Genomic DNA, 27,283 nt, shown 5'->3' with positions numbered 1-27,283 from the left:
ATAGAACCAGCACATCTGAGAAACACCTGGTTAAAATGGTCCAGTAGAATTAAGAAATACAACAAGAAATTCAGAGATTAGGAGAACAGGCCTGGTATGAATTAGTAAACCGAGTCAGTCAAACTCCCCAGTGACAATGCTAGCTCTATGTTTGGTAATCACCAAGAGTCTGGTATTAATAACCCTAGTAGCTTTATTTGTGATATGTAATCAAGAAATTAGGAAGTCAAGTTTGTAGTGTGGAAATGTCTAGGCTAGCCAGATCAGTTGTGACAAGTCAGTAAGGATATTTCCTTCTCAAAGGGGTGAATTGTTGGAAATGGGGACCTTTAAGAAATGGTATTTTTTTAGAATTGCACAGAACTCATGGAATTAGTTGGTGCAGCATTCTTTCTCACCGGGTAAAAAAACACAATTCCAAGGAGTCAAGGACCGAGACAGGGTAGGGATCAAGGTCACAAATATTGTGCTTCTTGCATTGAGGTCACTAGACTCTACAAACGCAGCAGGATGCCTTCAGCCACCCTTTTATCTAGCAAATGGCCTCCGGCATGAGGTAAATAAAAAAGTGATAGACAGGGAGAGAGGTGACCACCCTGATATCTTGGATACCTAAAAGCCATGTCCCTAACCTTGCCTTCAACCCCCTCTGCTGCCTCCTCTCCTGTGACCGCCACCCCGTGACCCCTATCCTGCCTTCACTCATCTGTAGCCTGAGAACCCCAGCAATCCTGGACCTCAGGTGGGTGCAGCGCTGCCAGCAGACACTGCTTCTGTTGGTGGCAATGACAAGCTGCCGACCTCTGGCTAGCCAGTAGCTCTTGGGGTTGAGGAACTTTTGCCACTGGGAACCTCAAGTGTGGGGAAGGCTCAAAGGCACCAATTTAGTGCCTGAAGGGTACTTAATTCTGTTGGGCCTCCCTCACGGAACTAACAGGTTTCCCTCAGGTTTTCTGATCGGTGGGCAAGAGCCCCGTCAGCCTGACAAAATCCCGGACACTGATCCAAGCAGTTTCTGCATGAGATTTTGCACAGAACAAATACAAAATGTTAGAAAGATAAATCAAAATTTAAGTTGCTGAATAAAATCACACAAATTCCATTACAATTCAGTATTTTGTAGTCAAACTCAAATTACAGCTCATGCTGCAACTCTCACCCTCCCAAAGAATTTTGAAGCTAATAGTGCAATTGTGGTCAAGTGCAACGCAGTCGACTTCAGATTTGACAAGATCCTGGTTTGGAGATGAATTGCTAAGCAAAAGAGTCATACAATAAGGGGCAAAAGCTTTGTGCTGGAAAGAAAACTGACCTTGAAACAGGAAATAGCCATAAATGGAAACATTTCAAGCTATGAGCCATAGCCAACTCTGAGGCAGGCACACGAATCAGTTTATGAATAACCTGCCCAAAGTCCTTAATTAGCCTCACTTCATTTGGGGAACTTGCACACATCCATTTGAAAAGTGCTTAAACTGCTGAAAGCAAGCATTGATCATCTAATGCTGTCAAATTCTTTTGAAAATATGAAAGATAACATTACAAAAATTAGCTGTAAACATTAGCTGTAAAATTAATTCAAAATATTCAACATTAATTCAAAATCTTAATAATATTTAGAATTAATTAGAGAAACAAAACATTGATTTAATCCTCCCAGGATGCAGTAACATTTCTGCAACAATGTAAGTACAGATTTCTTTTCATGTTTCCAGCAAAAAAATCCTTTTTTGAAATGCTAAAATAAATTCAACATTTAATGTGTTACATCAGTAAAACAGTGTTAATATCATGAAATCCACCAAAAGTTGTACTGTTGAAAAGAGTTTATAGGGTTATAAAGTTTAAGTTCCTGTTATGAATTTATGCATATTTCAAGCTGCTATTAATAACAGAATTTGGTATTCAGATTTAGAGATATCTACCAATGAGACACTAACACTAAGCTAGTCTCAAACTCCCTAGCACAGAAAATTTAAACAAGATAAACCAGCAGAGCAAATACAGCAAGTGGAGATAAAACCTAGCTGCCTGAGCTTCGTGAGCTGAATTTTTAAGCTTGGATGCCCCTAACTTTCTCAGTTGATTAAATTAGGTCTAAAAGTCATACAGCAGTTGAGAGATGTGATAATTGATTAACTTGCCAAAAAAAAGAACAGCATAATAGGTGACAGTTGCTGAGGAATAGCATAAGTAAATATGTGCATCAATACAAGCATCAGTCTGCTGTGTGCAATACTGGTTTTTTGCCCAGGAATAATACAACCAATACTTACATATGTGTACATTCATCATCTTAGCACAGAATTTACACATTGCCTCGAGGTCATTCAGTTGCCCTTGAAGAAATGAGACCTGTGCCTCCAATTCATCCTCCTGGAATAAAAAAAAAGAACTCTTAGAAATCTTCAACGTGCTATTATACTGGCACACTCTTGCCCCTCCAGAATAAGTTGCACTGGATCTTTACTAATTTTGGTTTCAAAACCTAAAAAGAATTTTAGCAATATTGCTAAGGGGCTTAAGATATTAAGTTAAACCTCTTCACAATCAGCCATTTAAGGTGTTTTAGATGATCAAATAGTCTGATGAGTGTGGAACAGAAATTCGCTTTCTTACTTACTAGCTTTGAAGAAATGTTTGGAAATATTCTGTTTGGATCTTTAATCAACTGACTACATACTTGAGGTTCCATAAATAACTTAATATGCCAATGAGCTGTGAAATTGATTTTGGGATGGTGCAATACCTTTGATTTGGGTAGCCTATTTGATTCTTCTCAATATTCCTGTTGAACACTACTTAGAGGAAGCACTGAAAGTGGGAAGGGCACAGAATGTATTATGGGTAGGGGGCTTCAATGTCCATCACCAAGAGTAGCTCAGTAGCACCAAGCTGGCCGAGTCCTAAATGACATAGCTGCTAGACTGGGTCTGTGGCAGGCGGTGAGGGAACCAACAAGAGGGAAAAACATACTTGACCTCACCCTCAACAACTTGCCTGCCGCAGATGCCTCTGTCCATGACAGTATTGGTAGGAGTGGCCACCACACAGTCATTGTGGAGATGAAGTCCAGCCTTCACATTGAGGATACTTTCCATTGTGTTGAGTGGCACTACCACTGTGCTAAATGGGATAGGTTTTGAACAGATCTAGCAACTCAAGACTGGGCATCAATGAGGTGCTGTGGGCCATCAGCAGCAGCGGAATTGTACTTGAACACAATCTGTAACCTCATGGCAGGTCATATCCCCAGCTTGAGCCAGGGGATCAACCCTGATGCTATGAAGAGTACAGGAGGGCATGCCAGGAGCAACACCAGGCATACCTAAAAATGAGATGTCAACCTGGTGAAGCTATAACACAGGGCTACTTGCGTGCCAAACAGCATAAGCAGCAAGTGAAAGGCAGGGCAAAGCAATCCCACAACCAATGGATCAGATCTAAGCTCTGCAGTCCTGCTACATCCAGTTGTGAATGGTAGTGGACAATTAAACAACTCACTGGAGGAAGAGGCTCCACAAATATTCCCGTCCTCAATGATGGAGGAGCCCAGCACAGCAGTGCAAAGGTTAAGGCTGGAGCATTTGCTACAATCTTCAGCCAGAAACGCCAAGCGGATGATCTATCTCGGCTTCCTCCAGAGGTCCCCAGCATCACTGATGCCAGTCTTCAGCCAATTCGATTCACTCCTCGTGATATCAAGAAACAGCTGAAGGCATTGGATACTACAAAGGCTATGGACCCTGACAATATTCCAGCAATAGTACTGAAGACTTGTGCTCCAGAACTTGCTGCACCCCTAGCCAAGCTGTTCCAGTACAGCTACAACACTGGCATATCCCTGGCTATGCGGAAAATTGCCCAGATATGTCCTGCACACAAAAAGCAGGACAAATCCAACCGGGCCAATTACTGCCCCATCAGTCTACTCTCGATTATCGATAAAGTATTGGAAATGGTCATCAACAGTGCTATCAAGTGGCACTTGCTTAGCAATAACCTGCTCACTGATGCCCAGTTTGGGTTTCACCAGGGCCACTCAGCTCCTGACCTCATTTCAGCCTTGGTTCAAACATGGGCAAAAGAGCTAAACTCCCAAGGTGAGTTGAGAGTGACTGCCCTTGACATCAAGGCAGCATTTGACAGAGTGTGGCATCAAGGAGCCCTAGCAAAACAGGGGTCAATGAGAATCAGGGGGAAAACTCTCCACTGGTTGGAGACATGCCTAGCACAAAGGAACATTGTTGTGGTTGTTGGAGGTCAGTTATCTCAGCTCCAGGACATCAATGCAGGAGTTCCTCAGGGTAGTGTCCTCAGCCTAACCATCTTCAGCACCTTCATCAATGACCTTCCTTCCATGATAAGGTCAGAAGTGAGGATGTTCGCTGTTGATTGCACAATGTTCAGCACCATTCATGACTCCTCAGATACTGAAGCAGTCCGTGTCCAAATGCAGCAAGACCTGGACAATATCTATGCTTGGGCTGACAAGTGGCAAGTAACATTCATGCCACACAACTGTCAGGCAATGACCATCTCCAACAAGACAGAATCCATGATGTTCAATGGCATTACCATCACTGAATCCCCCACTATCAACATCCTGGAGGTTACCATTGACCATAAACTGAACTGGACTAGCCATATAAATACTGTGGCTACAAGAACAGGTCCGGGGCTAGGAATCCTGTGATGAGTAACTCACCTCCTGACTCCCCGAAGCCTGTCCACCATCTACAAGGCACAAGTCAGGAGTGTGATGGAATACTCCCCAGTTGGCTGGATGAGTGCAGCTCCCATAACGCTCACGAAGTTTGACACTGTCCAGGACAAAGCAGCCTACTTGATTGGCACCACATCCACGAACATTCATTCCCTCCACCACCGACACACTGCAGCAGCAGTGTGTACCATCTACAAGATACACTGCAGGGACTCACCAAGGCTCCTTCAGCAGCACCTTCCAAATCCATGACCACTACCATCTAGAAGGACAAAGGCAACAGATAGAATGGAACACCACCACCTGGAAGTTCTCTTCCAAGTCACACACCATCCTGACTTGGAAACATATCGCAGCTCCTTCATTGTTGCTGGGTCAAAATTCTGGAACTCCCTTCCTAACAGCACTGTGGATGTACCTACACCTTATGGGCTGCAGCAGTTCAAGAAGGCAGCTCACCACCACCTTCCCTAGGGCAGCTAGGGATGGGCAATTAATGCTGGCCCAGCCAGTGAAGCCCACATCCCGTGAATGATTAAAAAAAGGCATCCGAAACGTAGGACCTTCAATAGGGCCAGAAGCATGTTGCTTGAGAAAATCAGGGAGAATGAAGCATGGAGGTGGTGGTTTAACTTTCCTCTCCTGATGTTCAAAAGTCAAATAAAAATGACTTAAAGTGGACTGGTAGACAAATATACTTGTACATCTATTTGAATTGTTATATTAACATAGCAATACAATGCCTGTAATATTTTGTTATGTAAATATCTACCAAGAGTAAAGCATGCCACAATTGCATCCAGTCATAGAAATGAAACTTTGCTGATTGACTAAAACTAATGAGTTGCAGAAAGGTTTCTTAATCAATCACTTCAAACCTTCACCTAGTCCAATGAACTGGAAGCAGAAAATCAATTACAAACAGGATTATAGTGAAATGCTGAGGAGAAAATAAAATAGAATTTCAAACATATATAGACTCATAATGAAAAATCCATAAAAGTTGCAAGTCCCTAGAAATGTTGTGGAAAGGGTGCAGAATATCAATGAGATAATTACAATCAATAAATACACTCATCCCACAAATAAAACATGTCAACTAAAATCATAAACTGCTGTACTGCACAAGACACAACAGCTGAATGAGAAAAAAAAATTAGTTTCATACAAGTCTTAAGCACTGATCAACTAAACATTATAACAGCAGGCTACCCACAAAGCAATTCCCACAACTTATCAAGAAAAGGGCAAAAATCTTCTGTGGAGTGGCAGTCTTAGCTTAGACTGGGGCACAACATTTCTCACCTAGACTTTCGGCCTGGGCCTGCTGAGAAACGTGGTTTCTCATAGCTGCTCCTGGTATCCTTCAGAGTAGTGTAGGAGCGTCAGGGGAAATGAAGCCATGCCCACTTTTTATGGCACGAATTGCTGTATTTGGGTAAGTTTAAATGCCCCAGCCACTTTGACAAGCTAGGAGAGAAGGTAAGTGTGTAACTTGTGGGTGAGGGGGTAGGATGAGTCAGGAGTGAGGGGGGTGGGGGGGGTGGCAGCGGAAGGTCTGGAGGATAGTTGTGGATGTAGTTGAAGTGGGTCAGATTGGGGGATAGTCGGGGTGGTGGTGGGTTAGTTGCGGATTATGGGGGTAGTCGGGGAGGGGCAGCAGGGTAGTAGGGGGTAGTTGGGTGGTCGGGGGGGGTTTGGGAAGGGTAATCAGGAAGGGTTGTTGTGGGGGTTAGTCTGGGGTGTCCAATGGCGGGTTGTGGGGCACTTAGAACAGCTACCCAGGAGTTAGAACCGGTTTTAATCCTTCTAACTTTTCCTGGGTAACTATTCTGCTAAGTTGGAAACATCAGAATTCTCCAACATTAAATTGAAATTTTGGATGGTTCCAGACGCAGGGTAATTTCCCAATGGAAGTTGAAACTTCCTGAGCAATTCCCGTGCATTCCTTGATTAGGGACTTCCGAGGTGTCCCCCAGTGCAGCTTCTGGGGTACTGTCGGGGTACAAACCCTCCGGAGAGTGCAAGATCAGGACCATTCTGTTTCAAGTTTTCATGGTAATCCTTAATCACACTGAAAGTGAAACCTAGGCCTGCCTTTTCAGCTGGAACTGCAGAGGTGGGAAAATTCCTCACTCTGCAAACCTGACTCGGGAGTAAGTGCACTGGATTTTCGTACTGGGGTTGGAGGAGGGGGGGGTGGGGGGTGGGGAATGGTCTTAACAGGGGTTGGGATCGCCGCCCCCAAAAATAGTGCAGCAGCAGCCACAAAGGCTGCTGGGTGTGGAGTCGGGCTGGGTGAAATGCCCGCCTGGGTGCTCTGGTACTTTATCGCAGCTGTAAAAAAAACCAAGAAAGCAAAAACCAGCCCTCTAAGCCCTCAAGCCCACACACTCTCTATACCCCATCCATGTCAACCCATGCCCCGACCACCACCCCCATGGTGCTATCTTTCTTATATAACATTATTTTTTTCCTTTCTTTATCTATACCTGTCTTCATTTCTTCTCAACACCATGGTGCTTCCCCCTTGAATTCCTCAAGAGATTTTTCCAATTTCTGTGAAATTTCAGTTGGGAAAGGTAAGCTGGATCCATAAGGTTTCAATAACAATAAACAATTTCCTGAATGTTAAGTTGTTTCTGCTCAACATACTCCTTCTAGGTCTTCTAAATCCCAAAAGCTAAGGTCAGGTTGGGAATCTTACACGATCCAATGAAAGCTGTATAGGTCTTTAGTTGGAAACTAATTGACACACATCTTGAAAGAGACACTCAACTAAGTATGAAACAGCAATTTACTTATACTTCTTTCCATTTAATATGCTGTATTCATTGTTCACAATATAGTCTCTACACAGGGCAGACCAAACACAGTTGGGGTGTTTGCTGTGCTGAGCACCTCCATTCAATCCACAAGCCTGACCCTGAGCTTTTGGTTGCTTGCCATTTTAATTCTATGTCCCACTCCCAATCTAACCTTGGTCTCCTATACTGTTCTTAAGAAGTTCAATGGAAGCTCAGGGAATCATCCTTTGATTAGACACTTTACAACCTTCCAGACTCAACCTCAAGTTCAACATTTTCAGATCATAACCACTGCTCCATATTTTCAGGCAGCAGCTGATGGTAGTAAGTCTGCTGTTCATTTAATCACTCCTATTCCACCCTATTACAGAGCTTCCATTTTTATCTTTCCTCCCCTCCCTTTTCTCTGCACCTGTACTTGCTTAATCTGTTACATCTGTAACTTTTTCCGGTCTGATGAAAGGCCACCAGCCTGAAACGGAAACTTTGTTTATCTCTCCACAGATGCTGCTTGGTCTTGCTGAGTATTTCCAGCATTTTCTGTTTATACAGTAAAGTTACGCCGTTCGCAGGGGTTATGTTCCTGCGAAACCTCGCAAACAGTGAAATCAACGAATATGCTTTTCCATGGGGCTGAATTACATCGGTTCCAGCCTCGCGTGGAGAGCATTGGTTTGGGCTGTTACTGTACTCTAAATTGTGGTGCGGTACCCATATCTGACAGACAGGGGAGCCTCTGAGCAAATAGATCGATGAAGATTTCAAAATGAACACAGCCGTTATTGCAGCACGATTTGGACATTTCTGTGTTAATCCCTTTGTTTGGGCTGCACTTCAGTTGCAACCATTCCGGCCTCTGCTCCGTTATGTTTGCTGTCTCCCCGGGGAAAGAAGAGAGAGGGAGAAGAAACTGCGGATGAGTGAACAGTGCTTAGGTGCTGCGCGATTCTGTGTACAAAGTGCAAAGCGCAGGTAAGTGAAATGTGAACCAGGAAGTCGCAAATGATGGGACTTTACTGTATTTCCAATTTCCAACATCTGTGGTATTTTGCCTTTGTATTAAACAAAGTAACTACAGTGTAATAACAGAATATCGATACTAAGATTGCAACATATCAATGATAAAGAAATCTGCCAATTTACAAGCACTCACTTGAATGAACTTAGAAACTACTAATAGGCATCAAGTAATAAGCTACATGATGAGCCTAGAGTTAACTAGAGATTAACTAAAGATAAATATTAAAATAGGGATTAATTACTTTCCAGCTGCAAAAGTACAGAAAAAGTACTGATTGTTGACCAGGGAAAAAAGTCAAATGGGTTGTGCACTTTTCAGTTTCCTTGAGCTGTTGCTAAAGGACATAGTTGCTAGTCTAGGTCTTTGGCAGGTGGTGAGGGAACCAACAAGAGGGAAAAATTTACTTGATCTCATCCTCAGCAATCTACCTGTCGCAGATGCATCTGTCCATGACAGCGTTGGTGGGAGTGACCACCACAGACGAGATCTCGTCTTCACATTGAGGATACCCTCCATCATATTGTGTGGCACTACCACTGTGCTAAATGGGATAGATTTCAGCAGATCTGGGCAATCATTATTGGGCAGCCATGAGATGCTGTGGGCCATCAACAGTAGTAGAATTGTACTCAACTACAATCTGTAACCTCATGGCCCGGCATATCCCTCACTCTACCATTACCACCAAGCCAGGGGATCAACCCTGGTTCAGTGAAGAGTACAGGAGGGCATGCCTGGAGTAGCACCAGGCATACCTAAAAATGTGGTGCCAACCTGATGAAGCTACAACACAGGAACTACTTGCATGCCAAACAGTGTAAGTTGAATGCGATAGCCAGAGCTAAGCAATCCCACAACCAATGGATCAGATCTAAGCTTTGCCGTCCTGCCACATCCAATCATGAATGGTGGTGGACAATTAAACAATTAACAGGAGGAGGCGGCTCCACAAATATACCCATTCTCAATGATGGGGGATTTCAGCACGTCAGATGAGGCTGAAGCATTTTCAACAATCTTCAGCCAGAAGTGCCGAGTGGATGATCCATCGCTGTCTTCTCGTGAGGTTCCCAGCATCACCAATGCCAGTTTTCAGCCAAGTTGATCCACTCCACATGATATCAAGAAATGGGTGAAGGCACTGGATACTGCAAAGGCTATGGGACCTGACAACATTCCAGCAATAGTACTGAAGACATGTTCCAGAACTGGCTGGACACCTAGCCAAGCTGCAATACAGCTACAACATTGGCAACTACTCAACAAGGTGGAAATTTGCCGAGGCATGTCCTGTCGACAAAAAGCAAGATATATACAACCTGGCAAATTTCTGCCACATAAGCCTACTCGCGATCATCAACAAAGTGATGGAAGGTATTGTCGAAGATGCTATCAAGCAGCATTTACTCAGCAATAACCTGCTCTCTGGCGCTCAGTTTGTGTTCCGCCAGGGCCACTCAGCTCCTGACTGCATTTTACAGTCTTGGTCCAAACATGGATAAAAGAGCTGAACTCCAGAGGTGAAGTGAGAGTGACAGCCTTTGACATCAAGACAGAATTTGGCCGAATGTGGCATCAAGAAGCCCTAGCAAAACTGGAGCTAATGGGAATCGGGAAAAAATCTCCACTGGTTGGAGTCATACCTAGCATAAAGGAAGATGGTTGTGGTTGTTGGAGGTCAATCATCTCAGTCCCAGGGCATCAGAGCAGGAGTTCCTCAGGGTAGTGTCCTAGAGCCAATCATCTTCAGCTGTTTCATCAATGATGAAACTTCCTTCCATCATGAGGTCAGAAGTAGGGATGTTCACTAAATGACTGCACAATGTTCAGCTCCATTTGAGACTTCAGTCCATGTCAATATGCAGTAAGACCTGGACAACATTCAGGTTTAGGCTGAAAGATTGTGCAGCAGAATTGAAAAATAACTACTATTACGTCAGGTAAAGAGCGCAGAAATAGGTCACTTGGCTCAACCAATCCATGCTGTCATTTATGCTCCACTTGAGCTTCCTTCCATCTTCCTCCATCAAGTTTTATCAGCATAACCCGCTAGTCTTTTCATTCTCATATACTTGTATAGCATCCCCTTAAATGCATCTAAATTGTTCGCTTCAACCTTTACATACCCTGCGAGCAACAAGCACTATTTAGATAGTTCCATTTTCTCTCCATTTTTCTGATCCAGTACTTTTATTAATTTTCTTTTAACATTGAAAGAGTATTAATGCTTTTTTTTTCTGGAATACCTCAATCTGCCACTCTCAGCTACAATTACTAAGAGTCAATACAGTGTCTCTTCTATTATTTTTACATCTTTGGAAGTGAAAATTTAAACAGTTAATATGCAGAAGGAATTTCTTTAATGACAAAATAGGGACTGAAACCTTGTGGATCCAAAGACCAATCACATTTTGCCATCAAGGGATTTGAAATAAAACCAAGTATTTTATCTGTTAAATTTGACAACCAGAATGTCGATTACTGCTGAGTGGAAGGGTTTTAATACACAAGAAAAAAAATGATCGATACAGGCCACATCCAAAGGACTTGGCTGGTAGGGTTTAATCTTGTATCTGTTTACATTACAGTGTCTGATCTCAGGTGTTAAATCAGGAACATTGCTGAGTGAAGGTCAACATTATTACAAGGCATATCACTCCAGAATAATTACATAATCCAGTGCTGTATCAGTAGAGGCATGAGAGAAGGATGTGTCACTATCCCCTAAAATGAGCAAACAACATTTTTATATTTAAATGGTGTGAAGTTGAGCATAAAAAGTATATGGTTCCATGATCTTACCTTTCTTTTAACATTCACTTAAAATATATGCAAAATGTTCCAATCTGAAAACTCCACCTTTTAACACAAGTGATTACTGAAAGGACTCACCATGTCTTTTCGGCCACCCATAGTTTTGCTGTGTGACCGTGAACGAGAGATTGTACTGAAGAATGAATCCTTTTTAGCAGTAGAATACGGAGGAGATGCTGTGTTATCTTTTGCAGAAGGCAAACTCTCAGTACTTGGTGAGGCACTAATATGAGTGGCACCATGACCTAAACAAATAGTTTAAAAGAACATAAAAATTACCAAAGTGATTTCATGTTGTGGGCTACAAAGGTCTTTTTGTCCTGTTCTATATTAGACTAGCATAGTACAGTGACATTTATTGACTTTATTTACAAATCTGTTTAAAATAATGATGGGTAAAATGATTATTGTACCATAGCAACTATATTTTCTAAATATATCTGAATGAATCATAACAGTGAACTACATTCCAAGGTATGAACACACCAGCAATTCATTTCATGTTTTCAAAATGTAATGTTTACTTCAATTCCACAACATTTCAAATGAAGGCCTACTTTTGAGGAAAATATTAGCATTCCTGAAGATATACCCCATATTGAGGATACAGTATCCTTTAACCACTAGCTGTTGCTTCCACCAGTTTTCTCATAATTAAAATGTATCAGTGGCATTCGTTGGGTATACATTAAGGTTCAATGTGCATCAAAGTAGTTAATGTTTAATCTCTGAAATTTGGACTCCTTACATAAAGTGTACACATCCTTCAATAATAATGTCTGATTATATCTGCTATGCATAAATTTTCTTGTGTCATTATATAACCTGTCCATTAGTACATGAAATAATAAAGATTTAATGTACGCAATTTACATTTTCTCTTCCCAGGGATAATTTTCAGGTTGAATTTCTTCTCACATGTGAATGAAATTTGCAAAAATTTTACTGAAACTGACTTCATACATAGGGATTTAAATCGAAAGAAATCCTGAGAACTAATTGCCCTTTGTTCAAAACAATAGTTTTCATACTGCTGTACAAAATGAGCATCAAGACTAAAGTGTTGCATGATTATTCCCTCCAAAATTTCTAATACTGCTGCCAAACCCTTAAAGTCAAACTTATCTCATGTTCCAAATTCCTGGACTCGACAGCTGGCATGATCACTTAAATGCGAAGAGTGGGGTGCATTTAACCATTGGACAACAATAAGTTCTTTGCAATATTTCTAGTACTTATGTTCTGTCACTGTGCATATTTTGTCCTGAACTTTTAACAGATGATCAAGTAGAATTTGGAAAATACATACATTCAATACTTGTCAAGTTATACAATAAGGTAGAAAATACTTTTTATAGTGCTTAAATTCTTCAGAATTCAAAGTATTTTACAGATATAAGGAGAACATTAATGATCTATAATGCAGTAATGAAATGAAAAACTAAGCAGAACACTACAAACAAATCTGTATATTGTTTAAAGAAAGAAAAACATAAGAACAATCTCTTAGTCTCTCATTTTTTGAATGCAGAATAGCTTATATTTATAAAATGCTTTTCACATAACAAAACATGCAAGCAGAGCATTTGTCACAGGCAGTTAAGAGCAGAAACATTATGGGAGGCATTACGAATGCTGGACTTTATAAGACAGCCATGTTTTAAACTGTCTCCTTTAATTCAAGGTAAAATGGAGTAGTTTGAGAGAGGGTTGTGACCTCCTACTAAATATCCCAGGAGACAAGCCCATGTGACCTGGTTGCCATCGGGACAGGGGCCCAGACCAAAACTGAACCACCAAGCAGAGTGCTGGAGAGGGTGGATTCCCGGTTCAGAGAAAAGAGGATTGTGGAGAGTTAAAGTCCAAAGGGTCGCCAGAGGGTGCCTTGCTATTGGAAATCCATTCGATGATGCTCAGAAGTTCAAGAAGGGACTTTGTTTAAAAGGAAATTGAAAGCTTCACCCTGGTGAGGCAGGGAGAAGAAATTCTGTTAAAGACAGGGGGAGCTGGACTTCAAACATAAGACTACATTTCTGCTGACAGTACGGTGTAATGCATAAATGCAGCATGGGGTTTTCAGGTTTGTGAAGAAGTTATTAGGGAATACCCTTTCTGTACTTTAATGCATTAGTTGCCTACTAAGTAATGTTTAGTCGATGTTGATTTTAGTCTGTTTGTTCAGTAAAAGTCTTAAAATACGAGATCCTGTCATGTGTTCTTTGCATTGGCCACTGGGAAATCCATATCTCTTTTTTTTTAAAGTTATCGGTTTCTACGGGGATTGTAACAGAGGTAACCAAAAGCGATATCAGAGAGCTAGGAACTGAAGTACACTTTTCAGGATCGGTTCCTCTTCCAAGTTTTGTTGAAGGGAATTGGGAGGTAGTGGTTCGGGGTTGGATAAGAAGTCACTGAGATAGTGGAGTACACTTTCATCTTCACCCTCTGGGCAATACTCTGGTGGAGTGGATCAGGTGGGTTCTATGACACATGGGTAGTCTATCTGCTCCACCAGATGGCGAAGACAAAAATTTATGCCAGTTTTTCTCTAAGGAGTTTAATTTAAGGGCATCTGCATTATGTGATCTACCCGCTGTATAAAAACATTATCCTATATCTGTTTGTTTCATTAAAGGCACCTTGTAGTTCCTTATGGTTACATAGCAATAGGATAATTTATTAAAATCAAATATCTAAAGACTCTAAGTCAGAGGTAGAAATACTGTAAGGAGAATTTGAGAAAAGACAAAATGAGAAAAACCAAGATGGAACTAGATAATTTTAATTTCTTCCTCATTCATTTATCTTTTGCATACTTTAGAGATAAGCAACAACAGTCTCAAATACAGATGAGTTAACCGTAATTTTATTTTAAAGCATACATTAGGAAGTGATGTCCAACTTTTGGACAAACAAAAGTCTGGCAGATTTTCCACTTATAAAAGTAAGAAAGAATACTATTGTTGTTACAAAATCAGCTTTAATAACACTTGATTAACCACTATTTTCCAACAAATTATATGTAAAACAAGGTTACTGATCAGTGATAATGGTTCTCAAATTATTGTAGTAACAAAATAATTTAATCTTTTCCACTTGACATTACTTGCATCTAGAATGGAAGACTTTTTGGAAGCAGAAGGGTTTCACTTGATAGCACAACTCACGGATTAAATAATTGGTTGGCTGATACCAAGAGATGCTTTGCTGGATTTAACTGTTATTTTAGGTTACTTGGATCTTGCTTGTGAGGAACAGTTGTAGATTAAATGACATGATTAAATGACACCTCAAACAGCTCCAAAAGCTGAATCTTCACGTAGTCAATACTGTTCTGCTTTCCTGAAGATTCCAAATAATCTTCAAGACCAGACGAAAATAGATAAAGAAGCATTCCTTTCAAAATTAGCATTGGATCATAACACATACAACATGGTTGCATGCTTCAATTATTAGCAAAGAAGGAATGTATTAGCAAGGAAGAGTGTTGTCCCCTGCACTTCCCATCACTATTCAAGTACATTTGGTACTCAGGCATTTTGATTTCATGAATGTAAGATATATTGGGTTGAAATTGGGGTTGGTAGAAATCATTGTTTACGTGATACAGATGCCATTTGGGGTCCAAAATGATGTTTGATGTGTAAGCCATGAGTTGCGGAATATGCCAGTTTGATGAGGACGCTAGTGTGTGCGCAGCTAACGCTTACTGGAAGTATGCAGGGTGGGAAGATCATGACACCAGTGGTCAACACTGATTTGATGCCAGTTTCAGAGCTCTTCACCCTAGTCAATGTCCTCATAAACCTTTATAGCTAAACATATGTTAATCAGCAAGAAGGGACACCACCCTGCACCCCCAACCCACTAGCATTACCTAAAGGAATCAACTACTTATAGATTAGTTTCTGGTTGATTTCTTCAGGTTGTTGTTACATTTCTGAAAGTGTTTAGTGCTTTTTATAGTTGTTTCAAGTTGTAAAACATCTACAGGGAGTGATCTGGTCGGACCTGAAGGACTTTTTGTTGACTTCATGGCTTCTGCACAGGCCAATTTCTCCCAGTCATGGGTGCACTAGCAGGCATTCCCCTTGGAATAAGCATGATTAAGAGAATGTACAGAGGCCGCTCAGAGCTGAGCAAGCTACAAAAGGAGGGCTGAGGGGAAGCAGGGCTCTTAGGAGGAGGCCATATTCTCCCACGGTGTTCAGGTTGTAATTTTCCTACTTGAACCTGAGAGAGAAACAATTTGTGAGATGTCTGCACTTCAAAAACATTGTCCTCAATGAATTTTGGCAACTGCAACACTCACTACTGCAATCTTAGAGCATGGGATGGACTGCATTATCCATGGCTATGAGGGTGACCATAGCAATTAACTTTTATGCGTCTGGCTCCTTCCAGGCTGGAGCTGAGATTTTGCAACAACTCTCAGCTGCATGAAGGAGGCCACTGAGGCTCTCTATGCAAAGAGAGCAAACCAAAGAGTAGTTACTGGTGACAAGGGTTATCCACTGGCAACAGAGCTCACGGTGTGCAACCCCTAGACATGTGCCCAGCAAGCATACAATGAAAGCCATGCTGTCACATGAAATGTGATAACACAGACCGCTGATGCGCTGAAACAATGCTTCTGCTATCTGGGCAGCTAAGGAGGATCCCTGTAGTACTTGGCAGAGCTGGTATCGATATTTATGGTGGTCTGCTGCATGCTGCAAATGCCTTGTCATCATGAGGGGACAGCCCTTAACACCAACTGTACGGCAAGTGGCTGAGGAGCAGTAGAATGAGGGGGAAAAGGAAGAGAAGAAAAAGGAAAAAGACAACCATGACAGCCCCTTTCCAGATAGGTTGTCCATGAAGAACTAATTTGGGTGTGATAATAGCAATCACAATGTCAATTCTGTGTACCTTCATCTGTCCTAGTGCTCTTACAAAGTGCTACCCCAGTGGCTACAGCATGGATGATGGAAGGTTCCCGACTTTCAGTGGAAGAAACTGCAAATAGTCTTGGGGGGCTACTTTGAACAGCCCTGTGGACAGCACCAACTCAACATGGGTGGCAGGAGTCTGGGCTGACTGCCTGAAAGGCAACAGCATGGGCACTGGTAGAGTAGCAGGGGTAGAAGGATGAATGCTGTCAGCCTGAGTGATGACAGCAGGTTCGTGCTCCACGCAGCCAATGCATTCCTAATAACTTATTGGAGGCCTAATTGCTGGATTGCTGTGATGCATTGCAAGTTCCTTTGAAAACCATACAACAGTCATGATAGCATCCTGGTGACATTGTAAGACAGCAATCTGAGTTTCCATTGCAGTACACAGATGTTGGGTGGCTGCTGCTTGTGCTATAATTGAAGCGGTGACACCAGCAGTCAGATGCTACAACAAGGGTGGGCCCACAAGGGTGTGAATGGGTTCCACCACTTGGAGGCTGGAAAGGATTAGTTCCAAGTTCTGCACAAAGCCCTGTGCCAAATTGGTGCTGGATTTTTCTATGCGGCAGGCTTGCCAATGCACCAAGCATTTCATTGTGCATGCCCCTTAGTATTTTTCTATAGGTTGTCCCATTGAAGTGCTCGTCTGAGTCCTATGCAGTAGAATTCACGTGCTACCTCACCATAGGCAAGCTGACACCTTCGTTGTCTTTGTTCCCTTCTCTAGCTGCAGCACACTTGTGCCGTGTCTTAGTACATGCTGATCCCACCTCTAATCTATCCTCTAAGAAATGTGCAGTGTCAGGTTGGCACTGTGTCTTCATCATCACTCTCTTGTTGGTGCTCTTGCACTGCTGTGGGATGTGTGTGTAAGGCTTGCAGCATTGCTAAGTGTGTAATGGTAAGGTGTGGCATATGAATGCTAGGTATGAGTCACTAAGCGTGAGTGATTGACAGAGATTGTTGTGTGACGGGAATTGTAGTCAATTGGCTGCTGAGGTTAGTGGTGAAGCTGATAGGATATGGTATTTAGATATCCAAGGTACATCTGCTTACCTTGACTATTTGTCTGAAGTCATTGAACTTCTTGTGGTACTGTTATTCACGATTCACTTCCTGCATAACTCCCACCACCTGCTCCAGCCCAAATGCACCTCTCCTATAAAAGAGGTACAGGCTGCACTTAAGCAAAGCAAGCTAGCTTTAAGTGATGCCTTGGAGTTACAATTTCTGGGCCTCCTACTGATGCATGCATTCAATGGATAGCACAGTTAATGTTGACTACAAGCAAAAATGGTTATAATGCCTGGCAGTACGAAGTTGGTGTCCTGCCTGCATTTCAATCAACGGATGCAGGTTAATCATGCATCGCAACTCCTGCACCCATTTCAGGAGCTATCCAATTTAACCCCCACTTAAGGGATATACCATTAGGTTTGCACACTATTTTGAAATCAGTGTGACTGCGCCCTGATTAACTCGTCAATTATCTTATTTACAATTGTAGAATTTTGTTATGTGCACACTGACATCTACATTTGGTGACAAAAGAACAATGATTATATTTTGAAAGAAATTCACTGGTTGCAAATTATTTTAGGACCTATATGGAATGTGAAAAGCTTCATAAAAATGCTAATTCTTAATGTTATTCATTTTTGTATTTTACAATAGATCATAGATTACCATAGATCAGGGCATATAAATCAACCCAGCGTATAAGGTGACCCAATTTTTTTGCTGCCAAAAATCATATTTAGGCCTCTCCTTGGCATATAAGCCGACCCCCCCAACCTTTTGTGTCAAGAAATGCTACTCTCACATCAGGAGTAGGCCCAAGTATTTCACCTCAGAAATGCATGTTTCACTAAGTAAGTCAATATGTGGGATTAAGCAAGCAATAAAGGCTGTGTTGCCAAGATGATGTGTGGGAGTTTAAGACACGCCCACACAGAGCAGACCGTATGTGGCAATGGATAAATAGAAATGGCTCCTCCACTAGAATGAATGAAGTACAAAATTGGTTTCAGACTAAGAGTCCCATAACATTTGCTAACTCGTCAAAAAACCATGCGGCAGCAAGGGAATTTGGTGTTAGTGAAAAACTGATGTGAGAATAAGAGGAGGAGGAATCCACCCCGCAGAAGATGTCATGAGAACAGGGACCAGCCACTAGCCTGTTCCAGAGAAGCAGTTTTTGGAATGAGTCCTTGAAAAATGTCAGAATGGTTGCAATGCGTATATATGCAATTAAGTGGACAAATCAAACCCTGTGCCTAGCAAGGATTTCAGAGCAACAGCTAGATTCTGCCCCAGCTTTATGGAACAAAAATGTCTAGTGTTGTGGCAGAAGGCCAAGATCACTCAGAGGCTACCAAAAGAACTCGATGCCAAGATTACCAGTTTCCAGCAATTCATCATCAAACAGAAATCCTTATGATGATGCCATAGCCAAAGTAACTCAGAATGAATCCGATGAGCTCTGTGTTGGATGCCAAAGACAATGAATTTGACGGTTTTTAAAACGTTTTGATTGTGGTTAAAGATATCCTAGTAGAATTAATTTATTCAATAAAACTGGTTACATTGATTTAATTTGAATTACCTGCGCTTTTTTTCACATTTGAAAATGGCGACTACCTACACCAAATCCGGTAGTTCATGTTTTATACTTGGCGTACAAATTGACCCCCTTTTTGGAAGGATTTTTTGAGGCTTCAAAGGTTGATTTATACACCATGACCTACAGTAATTTGAAAGCACTGCTTCTAATGTTTTCATCAATTTACTTCCTAATATCAGTTTATTAAGTCATTAAAGTATGTGAAGGAAGTTCCATGGTCACATTTTTCTGCTTTACGTGAACCATATGATTTAGTTTGCAACTCTTCAGCATTTCAAATAATTTCTATGTATCTAAATAATGGTCAGACCAAAATAACTAATGGAAAAATGCCTTTCACATCTTGAAAATTGAATTATCTTATTCAGATCCACAGGTACATTATGATGCATCTACCAACTCAGAGCAGTAAGAAGATTCTTGTAAACACTGAATCTATGTCTGAGCAAGAACCAGTGAGGGCAATGAAGACATGCTATTCAATCAGATTCCACTGTGTGCTGCTGAGTGGCAGGTATCTTTCATTTATCACCAGATTATGTGTAACAGTGACAGCTAACACAGGTTTACTGTTGCTCACATCTAAATCTTTGACCATTCAATTTAATGGTTTGTAACTAATGTCTCTGATCGAGTGGCTACCACAGTCACATGCACTATTTGGGGATTGGGAAGTGTAGTTTTCTGAATACGCAGACTTTTCAAGAGAACAGGACTGCTTCTTAGTGGGGAGCTGTTCCAACACTTTGTGGTACCAATATTTAAAAACCTGAATGCAGTAACACCAGGTTTATTTTAAGCAGAGAACAAGAGATGAGAAAACAGCACTGCAAAGGGAACAGCAGCAAACTCTGAAAAAAGGTCAAATTGCATTGATTTCAAAGGGATTGTGGAGTTTTAGACTAAATAATGTGGAAAGTTTGGATGTCGAATGCTATTTAATTGGATTACTTTTGGGGGCGGTGGAGCAAAGTTAAATTTTTGTAGATTATTATACTTAAGTAAAAGTGCATTCTCCAAGGTTGAGAGGTGAGAGGTGATGATGTAATAAATAACTCGCACAGGTTTAGACACCACATGTGAAACTCAGAGGTTGGTCCTGAGCCAAGTATTTCCTTTATGGAATTGGGGAGTGGGATGCATCACATGAATATTTGAAGAACATTGATTTGGAGTTGCATTTTGCCTGAGAGTTATTCACACATTTCAAGATTTCTGACCTTCATTTGATTTCTGTGTTCAATTCCACTATAACACACATAGGCTAGGCCTGTGCATGTGGAACTGAGGAATTGCTGAGGATAGGTGAGGCCAAGGAATATAAGATGGAAAAAAAGCAACAAGAGTAGCCTGTGCTAGAAGGGGTTGCGACAGGATGGTGAGGAATGGTCATTGGTAACATAAGGTTAGATAAGCTTTAGTAGTCCTATGGTTCTCTAAGGATAAACACTAAAATCAGGTGCAAAATCGGATGGGATGGTGGGGCATACTGTGCCCATTGTCTTTCTGCCTATGCTGGCATTTTACCAGCGGCGGGGAAGGTGGCAGACAGTCAATCCACCCTTAGGCTAACTGAGGCCCTTACGTGGCCAGTTAAATCTTTCCACCACTGCTGGCATTTTACTAGGGGTGGGTGATTATCTTGGCATGTGGAGAGACTGCCTAGTAAAAACTGGAGGCCTCCCTGTGGGCTTGGAAGGGTGGGTGGGGGGGGTTCCTCCTGATCAGGGGTCAATCAGCTGGTGGCCCCTGGAGGCCCCTCCATGGCAAGGGCTGCTGGAAGACTCCCTCCTGCCCTCACAATCGACACTCCCTCCTCTCATCGGGGCCTGCCTGATTGGCCCTAGTGAGCCCTGACCCCACTTGCCTAAACTCCGAGACCTTCTCCATTGCGTTTGGTCCGAGACTGCTGAAGTCCTAGCAGTGGTGACAGCTTCTGATAGCGCTGCTGGGACTAGAGAGCTGCTAGCACTCTGATTGGCTGGAAGCTCTTGGAGGAGGGGACTTAGATGTTCAGAAGCCATGAATGCAGGCAATTAACTGCCAGAGGGCTGTAAAATCTGGTCATGGCTTTCAGGGTCAGTGAGCCCTTGATATGTGATAATTTTAGCAAGGAATTGGTTTTCTTTATGCAAATGGTACACTTGGAGCCATTTCTAATATGTCTTTTTGGAATAGTGAAATATGTGATAACACACTAACATAATGGGTGGAATTCTCCGTGCCCATTGCTGGCGGGCGTGATAGGTGGCGTGAGCGGACGATATGATACAACGATTTCATAATGGTGGGAAGGCAGGTCGCTATTGTCTGCTCAGCCCACTGATGGCAGGCCGCGTTTCCTGCCATTGGTCATCAGAACATCATTGTAATACATTAGCATATCATTATCTGGCCATCCCGCCAAGCTCTTGCACCCCTGCTGGATTGTGCGTCCACGTCGGCGGGAAAGCACACCGATGTGTTTCACAACAGCACAGAGTCGACGTGCACTTGGCGGCCTTCACTTTGGGTGAACTGGAGGTGAATGAACAGCAACGTTCTGCAGAGCTCGCTTGGGTTGCCTGTTGCTTTGCAGGCTTCAGGGGTGCGGAATGTGGGGAGGGTGGTGGTGGTTGGGGTTAAGTGCCGGCCTGCCACAGAGGCAACTTTTGAGGGGGAGGGGCAAGTGCAGCCCTGCCTCGGAGACGACTTTTAAGGGTGAGTGGAGACCAAGTGCAGCCGTGTCTCTGAGGCGACTTGAGGGTGAGGGAGAGCGGGGGAAAGTGCAGCCTTGCCGTTGAGGCAACTGGTGGCGGAGGGTTGGGGGCGCGCAAGGGCAGCTCTGCAGTTGAATAGAGTGCACAAGTATTCGGGGTGGGGGGGGGTTGGGGGGGTACGGTGGGCGAGGGAAGTGGCTACGCATTAGGGAAACCTGTAGAAAGTGACCATTCCTCTGCAACTGAGACAATTCAGACGCAGTCACATTGATATGATTGGGGTCAGGCTCCAGCTTATCTGCCCACTCAAGCAACGGAGAGGCATCAAAGTGCCACCAAGTTCTCCAGAGCAACCCCGCCCCCATCCCCGCCCCCAGTATAGACTGCAAATTCATGAGCACTTTAGCGGACCATGGAGCAGTTGGACTGCACACGTTGTACAATCTCCTCGCTAAAGCTGGGCATGGCGCAGTTACTGTTGGAGGCGCTCACAGCCCCTTGCAATCTCAGCATCCCGGTTTGGATGAGTCTCTCCCATGGTTTAAGCTAACAGGGCAGCCATGCAGCGCACTAATCTCTGACCATTCAAGTGGTGACCAGCACTTTCCGGGAAGCGTTAAGCGGCCGTCACACTTAATCAGGACAGGTTTTTAGTACACCCATGCTAACCACGTGTCTCTCTTTTATCCTCCACGAGGAGCACATCAGGATCATGCAGCATGGTGAACTAGCTGTATGCCTGATGGCCTACAGAGCATGAATACAATGGAGGAGGGAGCGGCTGAGACTCCTGGTTGTGCAGAGGCAGGAGCAGCAACCTCAGGAAGAAGGGGCAGCTGGTGCTCCCACACACGCCGCCCAAGAACCACAGCAAGCCGTCGCAGGCCGGCGCCTAGTGACACCCAGGGTCTATAGACGCCAACTTTCATTCCTGCAGATGACCGAGAACCAGTGTCGTCTAAGACTGCGCGTGTCCGGGGAACTGGTCGCTCACATCTGCCACTTACTGCAATATTCAGCGCCACGGGGACATGGAGGGCATCCACTGCCAGTGGCTGTGAAAGTGACTGCGATGCTCAATTTCTACGCCAGTGGCTTGTTTCAGGGCTCCACAGGTGGCCTCTGTGGGATCTCTTAAGCCTCCACCCACAAATGCATCCATGAGGTCACGGATGCCATCTTCGCAAGGGCACACAACTTTGTGCATTTCGCCTGGGACCAGGACTGCCAGGATGCAAGAGCGATTGGATTTGCCCAGATCTCAGGTTCCCCACAGGTGCAGGGTGCGATTGCACTCACGTTGCGCTCAGATTTCCGTTGCAACACGTGATGAACTACATCAACTGCAAGGGCTTCCACTCACTGAGTGTGCAGCTGATGTGCGACCACCAGAAATGCATCCTGCGTGTGTGCGCACAGTTTCCAGGGAGTGTACATGATGCATACATCCTCAGTCGGTCACAGGTCCCTGGAGACTTCCAGGGTCCACAGAAGCTGCAGGGATGGCTCCTTGGGAACAAGGCCTACCTGCAGAGGCCGTGGCTGATGACACCCATATGGCGATCTCAGACTGCAGCAGAGTTACGCTATAATGAGGCTCATGTTGCAGCTCGCACCTTGGTGGAGCAGACCATCGGGGATGCTGAAGATGAGGTTCTGGCGCCTGGACTAGTCTGGTGGAGCCCTGCAATACAGTCCACAGAGGATGTCATGCATCGTCATCGTCTGCTGCGCCCTTTACAACCTGACGCTCCAACAGGGAGACGAGCTGGCAGAGGAGGAGATAGAGGAGCTGCATGTCTCCTCTGAAGAGGATGATGCCGACGGGGATGAGGAAGTCCTTGGAGGTGACGATGATGGGGATAAGGCCTTCACACTGGCTAGACGAGGCAGGCATGCTCGGGAGGCCCTCAGCATTGCTGGATTTGTGGAGCATCATGACGACATGCAGTGAGGTGACTCCATAGATCCTCACATTGCATTTGTGAACGTTTGACTCCAGTCTGGCTTACGGCAGCACGAATACCTTCTGTGAGAATGCTCCTGTCATGGAGAGGCGGTAGAGGCCCTAATATCCACTCGATTACAGGACGATGATGCGGACATCATACATTGAAGATACTCCATAAATCTTCACAGAGCTTCTGAAAATGTCTGACTCCTGTCTGGCCGAGGACAGCTCGCTTGCGCTCTGTGATCAGGGTCATATCATAGAGACACAGCCATGAAACTTTAGAAGCATCTGATGCTTTGTCCGCCTTCAGCACCTGAGCCCTTCAGGAACTGGAGCACAGCATCAGTGGTCACAGATGCTGAAGAGATGGGGGCCAGCTCCTCCTTAAAGGTGCTGAGAGCACACAGAGAGAATGAGAGGACTCTGTGGCGCCTGCCCACTACATTCTGGCAGCAATGACAAGCGCCGCCGAGGTGCAGGCATCATGAATATCTCCAGGGAGTGTGAGGCAAGACCATCACTTTCATCTGAAGGCTGCACAGAACACAGGGAAGAGGCCCTGGACTGAGACACCTGCCTTTATTTTGTGCAGAAAGGTTTCACATCTGAGTGACACGGACACTGCTCATCAGAACATGGAGACATAGACAGACATTCTTGGGAGTTTATTGACAATAGGGAACAGTATGTACAAGTGATTAACACCTGTGACCAGGCTGTGTAACTAATTCTCCTTAACTTTCCTAACCCTGCCACTACATCTTGGTGCTCCCGGACATCCACAGCTGAGGTGCAGGCAGCCTGCTGTCTGTGACGCCCTGTCTGTGATGCTTTGGCGGGAATCCTCTGAAGGGCCGAGACTTGGAGGGCCCCGGCCTGCTTTCGGGGTCCTGCTGTGTGGCAATGGCACCCTCCTTGGCCTGTGGAGCTGGAGCTGCTGAGGTCACAGGAAGAGGGGAGTCAGATGGCCCACACACCCTCAGAGTCATCTGGATGGATGGGCCCGGAGTGTGCACCCTTGGATCCTCCTGCCTATGAGTGCCCGGGAGCCCCAGGCTGACTCCCTGAGGAGCAGAGATAGCTGGAATGAGATCGAACTGCCTGGCACCCCTCTCGCGTACACTGTTGGAGACCAACTATGGAATCAGCGATGGAGTTGAGCCCACGCAGCGGTGCAGGAGCGACACCCTGGACTAAGGTGTCCATGGCGGCCGCCATCCTCCCAGTGTTCACCTCGGTGCATTGCAATGCTGGCGCTATTATCTCAGCCTGAAGGCGGACTGATTCCTCCATCGTGCCTTGCAATCTGAGGAGTGGAGAGGACATCCCTTCCTGATGTTCCTGAACTTGCCTTTGCAGCTCCAGCAACTGTGACACGATCGAGTCCAGAGGCTCATCACCTGACTCAAACTCAGCAAATTTCTGGCCTCCAGCAGTCCTCCGAGTGCCGGGGACCTGGGAAGTCCCTGACGCCGATTGCAGTGTGTCACGCAATGCGATGTGCTCACTGGGTAGCTCCCGGGGCTACTCTAAAGCTAGGTCCCACCGAGGTGTGTGTTTCTGCACTGGTGGAGGGTGTGGGTGAGCGCTGTGACCGGACTTCAGATTCCTCTTCAGAGGTTTCTTCAGGGCTTGATTGGAGGCCCTGGGTCATGGACTCTGTCGGCTGTTTGGCAGATGTGCCTGAGAAAGCAAGCGGAGATAATTAGTGCATGGCAGTGGCCTGTGAAACAGGACACATCACTCACAGCATGGTTATCTGATGAATGTTGCACTGCTGGATCCTCACTTGGTAAAGCATTGCCGACATCACTGTCAGCACAGGACCGGTCCAGATCCTCACCAGCCAGCTGGATGGCTGTTTTCAAAGTCCATGAGGACCTTGATTTCGGGCATTCCTCCACTGGTCTGCAACATCTCTTGTTGTGTGCCAGCTTGTCCTGCATGGATAGAGATGGAGAAAGTGTAAGCAGGACGCCTGCCAGGTCAGACGATAGATGTGCCTGGCCTGTGCGGGTGATGAGTGGTCCCATGAAGACAATGATGGTGTGTGTGAGAGAGTGAATGGTGATGTCCCTTGAACTGGCAGTGAGTGAGGGCCCTGTGGTGGTGTGCTGGTTTTGTGAGTGTGCGCGTTGATAGTGATGAAAAGAGTGACTTACCCTAGCGGAACAGAGGAGATCATTCACCCTCTTGCGGCACTGGATAGCTGTCCTCTTCTGCAGGGTGTTGGTGCTGACCACAGCTGCCACCACCTCCCAAGCCGGATTGGTCGCATTGCTGCCCATCCTGCAGTCAGAGTGGAGGTAGAGCACATCTCAGCGGGCCTCCACGGCATCCAGCAGTCGCTCGAGTGACCCCATCATTAAACTGGGAGGCTGCAGTCTTCTTGCCTTTGAGGGCCAGATCTCCTGGGCAGCAGTGGTGAGCTGGAAGCAATGAGCATGGTGCTTGCGGCTGGCCTTTAAACACGGCGCCTGGCATGATGCAACGGCAGGACGATGGTGGGCGGGAGAACGAGAGCCCGCCCGCCATGGAAACGGCATGTCTCCTGGGAGTGTATAAACAATGAGGTGGGCTCGGGACGATACGGTGTGAAAACCGGCATTGTGGTCGCAGGCAGCACACCGTTTTATCCACCCGCTACCGTACTTCGTGCAAATTTGGGAAAATTCCACTCAATGTGATACAAATAGCTTTTAATCAACACTGACTTGAGGGTATAAATAAAACATGAATTAACGGTGACTTTTGAGCATATCTATGTTAATGCTGCAATAATTATATGCTCATATTCACACACACAGGTGAAATTGATGTTAAAATATTCAAATAATCATTGGTTCCCCACTTTGTAACAAAATTGGAATAATTCTCCCACTTTCTTGCACACATGTACACACAGTGTTGTAGCTATACTACTTTAAAAAATACATTCTTGTACATTGGTTTGAAAAATCAAAATAGGAAACTTGTACCCTTGGGATTTAATTTGTCAGTTAAGCATGCAAACAAGCACAGTAAGAAAGGTTTATGAAACTCATTAATTACTTGAACAACACTGCCCCACAGTGGCGAGAGCCTGACAATGACAGCAACTAGAAATAAATGTGGTGTAAAGAGCACATGGAAGCAAACCACAAAATGCTTTAATGAGCACAAGCAAATGCCACTACAACAGCCAACTAAAAAAGCGGTTACTACAGTGATTGTTACCTGGGAGCTCAGTAATAGTCTTGACAGGGGTACAAGCCTTAGCATCATCTCCTGTAACTACCTGTCCTAGTAAATAAAAAAAGTTATTTGCATAGGCAGGACTAATTGTTTTATGCCACTTTAAATTCTGTCCTTTACAAAAAAAAAGTGCTTTGGTTCTGCATAATAAATTCATAGGAAAGAAAATCTGAAGCTGCTTTTGTAACAGTGCAGAATATTAATAACTTAGGTTGAATAAATAAATCTAATATACCTATGGGGAAAACATGAAACATTCTAGTTTGACAAGTTGCTTTTACTCAGTTTTCTTCCTCTCTCGATGAACTTCAGTAGTGAGTGTCACTAGGCTCTCTCCATGGGGCAGTACGACTGAACTCAATCCACTCTTTGAACTAACCAACACAGTAGCATGCGTTCCAGCAGCGATTATTAGAAAGTGATTAGGTACGAGAACCTGATTAATTTTCCCCTAACCGAAAGGCAGTG

General features: G+C 44.2%; 1 protein-coding gene across 8 annotated transcripts in view; it reads right to left on the bottom strand.

The window, feature by feature from the left end:
* The window catches only part of tbc1d5 (TBC1 domain family, member 5), a 551,970-nt gene that overhangs the window by 66,856 nt on the left and 457,831 nt on the right, over positions 1-27,283 (bottom strand). For 7 of the 8 annotated variants that reach the window (XM_078538526.1, XM_078538533.1, XM_078538532.1 and 4 more), the window contains 3 exons: positions 26,798-26,863; positions 11,447-11,613; positions 2,277-2,376 (listed from right to left, as the gene is read on the bottom strand). In XM_078538526.1, coding sequence (XP_078394652.1) covers positions 2,277-2,376; positions 11,447-11,613; positions 26,798-26,863 — 333 coding nt within the window. The remainder of the gene's footprint in view (positions 1-2,276; positions 2,377-11,446; positions 11,614-26,797; positions 26,864-27,283) is intronic. The other variant, XM_078538531.1, reaches the window with a different exon arrangement.

The sequence above is a fragment of the Cetorhinus maximus genome, chromosome 3, assembly GCF_964194155.1.
Source record: "Cetorhinus maximus chromosome 3, sCetMax3.hap1.1, whole genome shotgun sequence".
NCBI classification, from domain to species: domain Eukaryota; kingdom Metazoa; phylum Chordata; class Chondrichthyes; order Lamniformes; family Cetorhinidae; genus Cetorhinus; species Cetorhinus maximus.
Note: the sequence above shows the minus strand (reverse complement) of the source record. Positions and strands in the feature narration are given on the sequence as shown.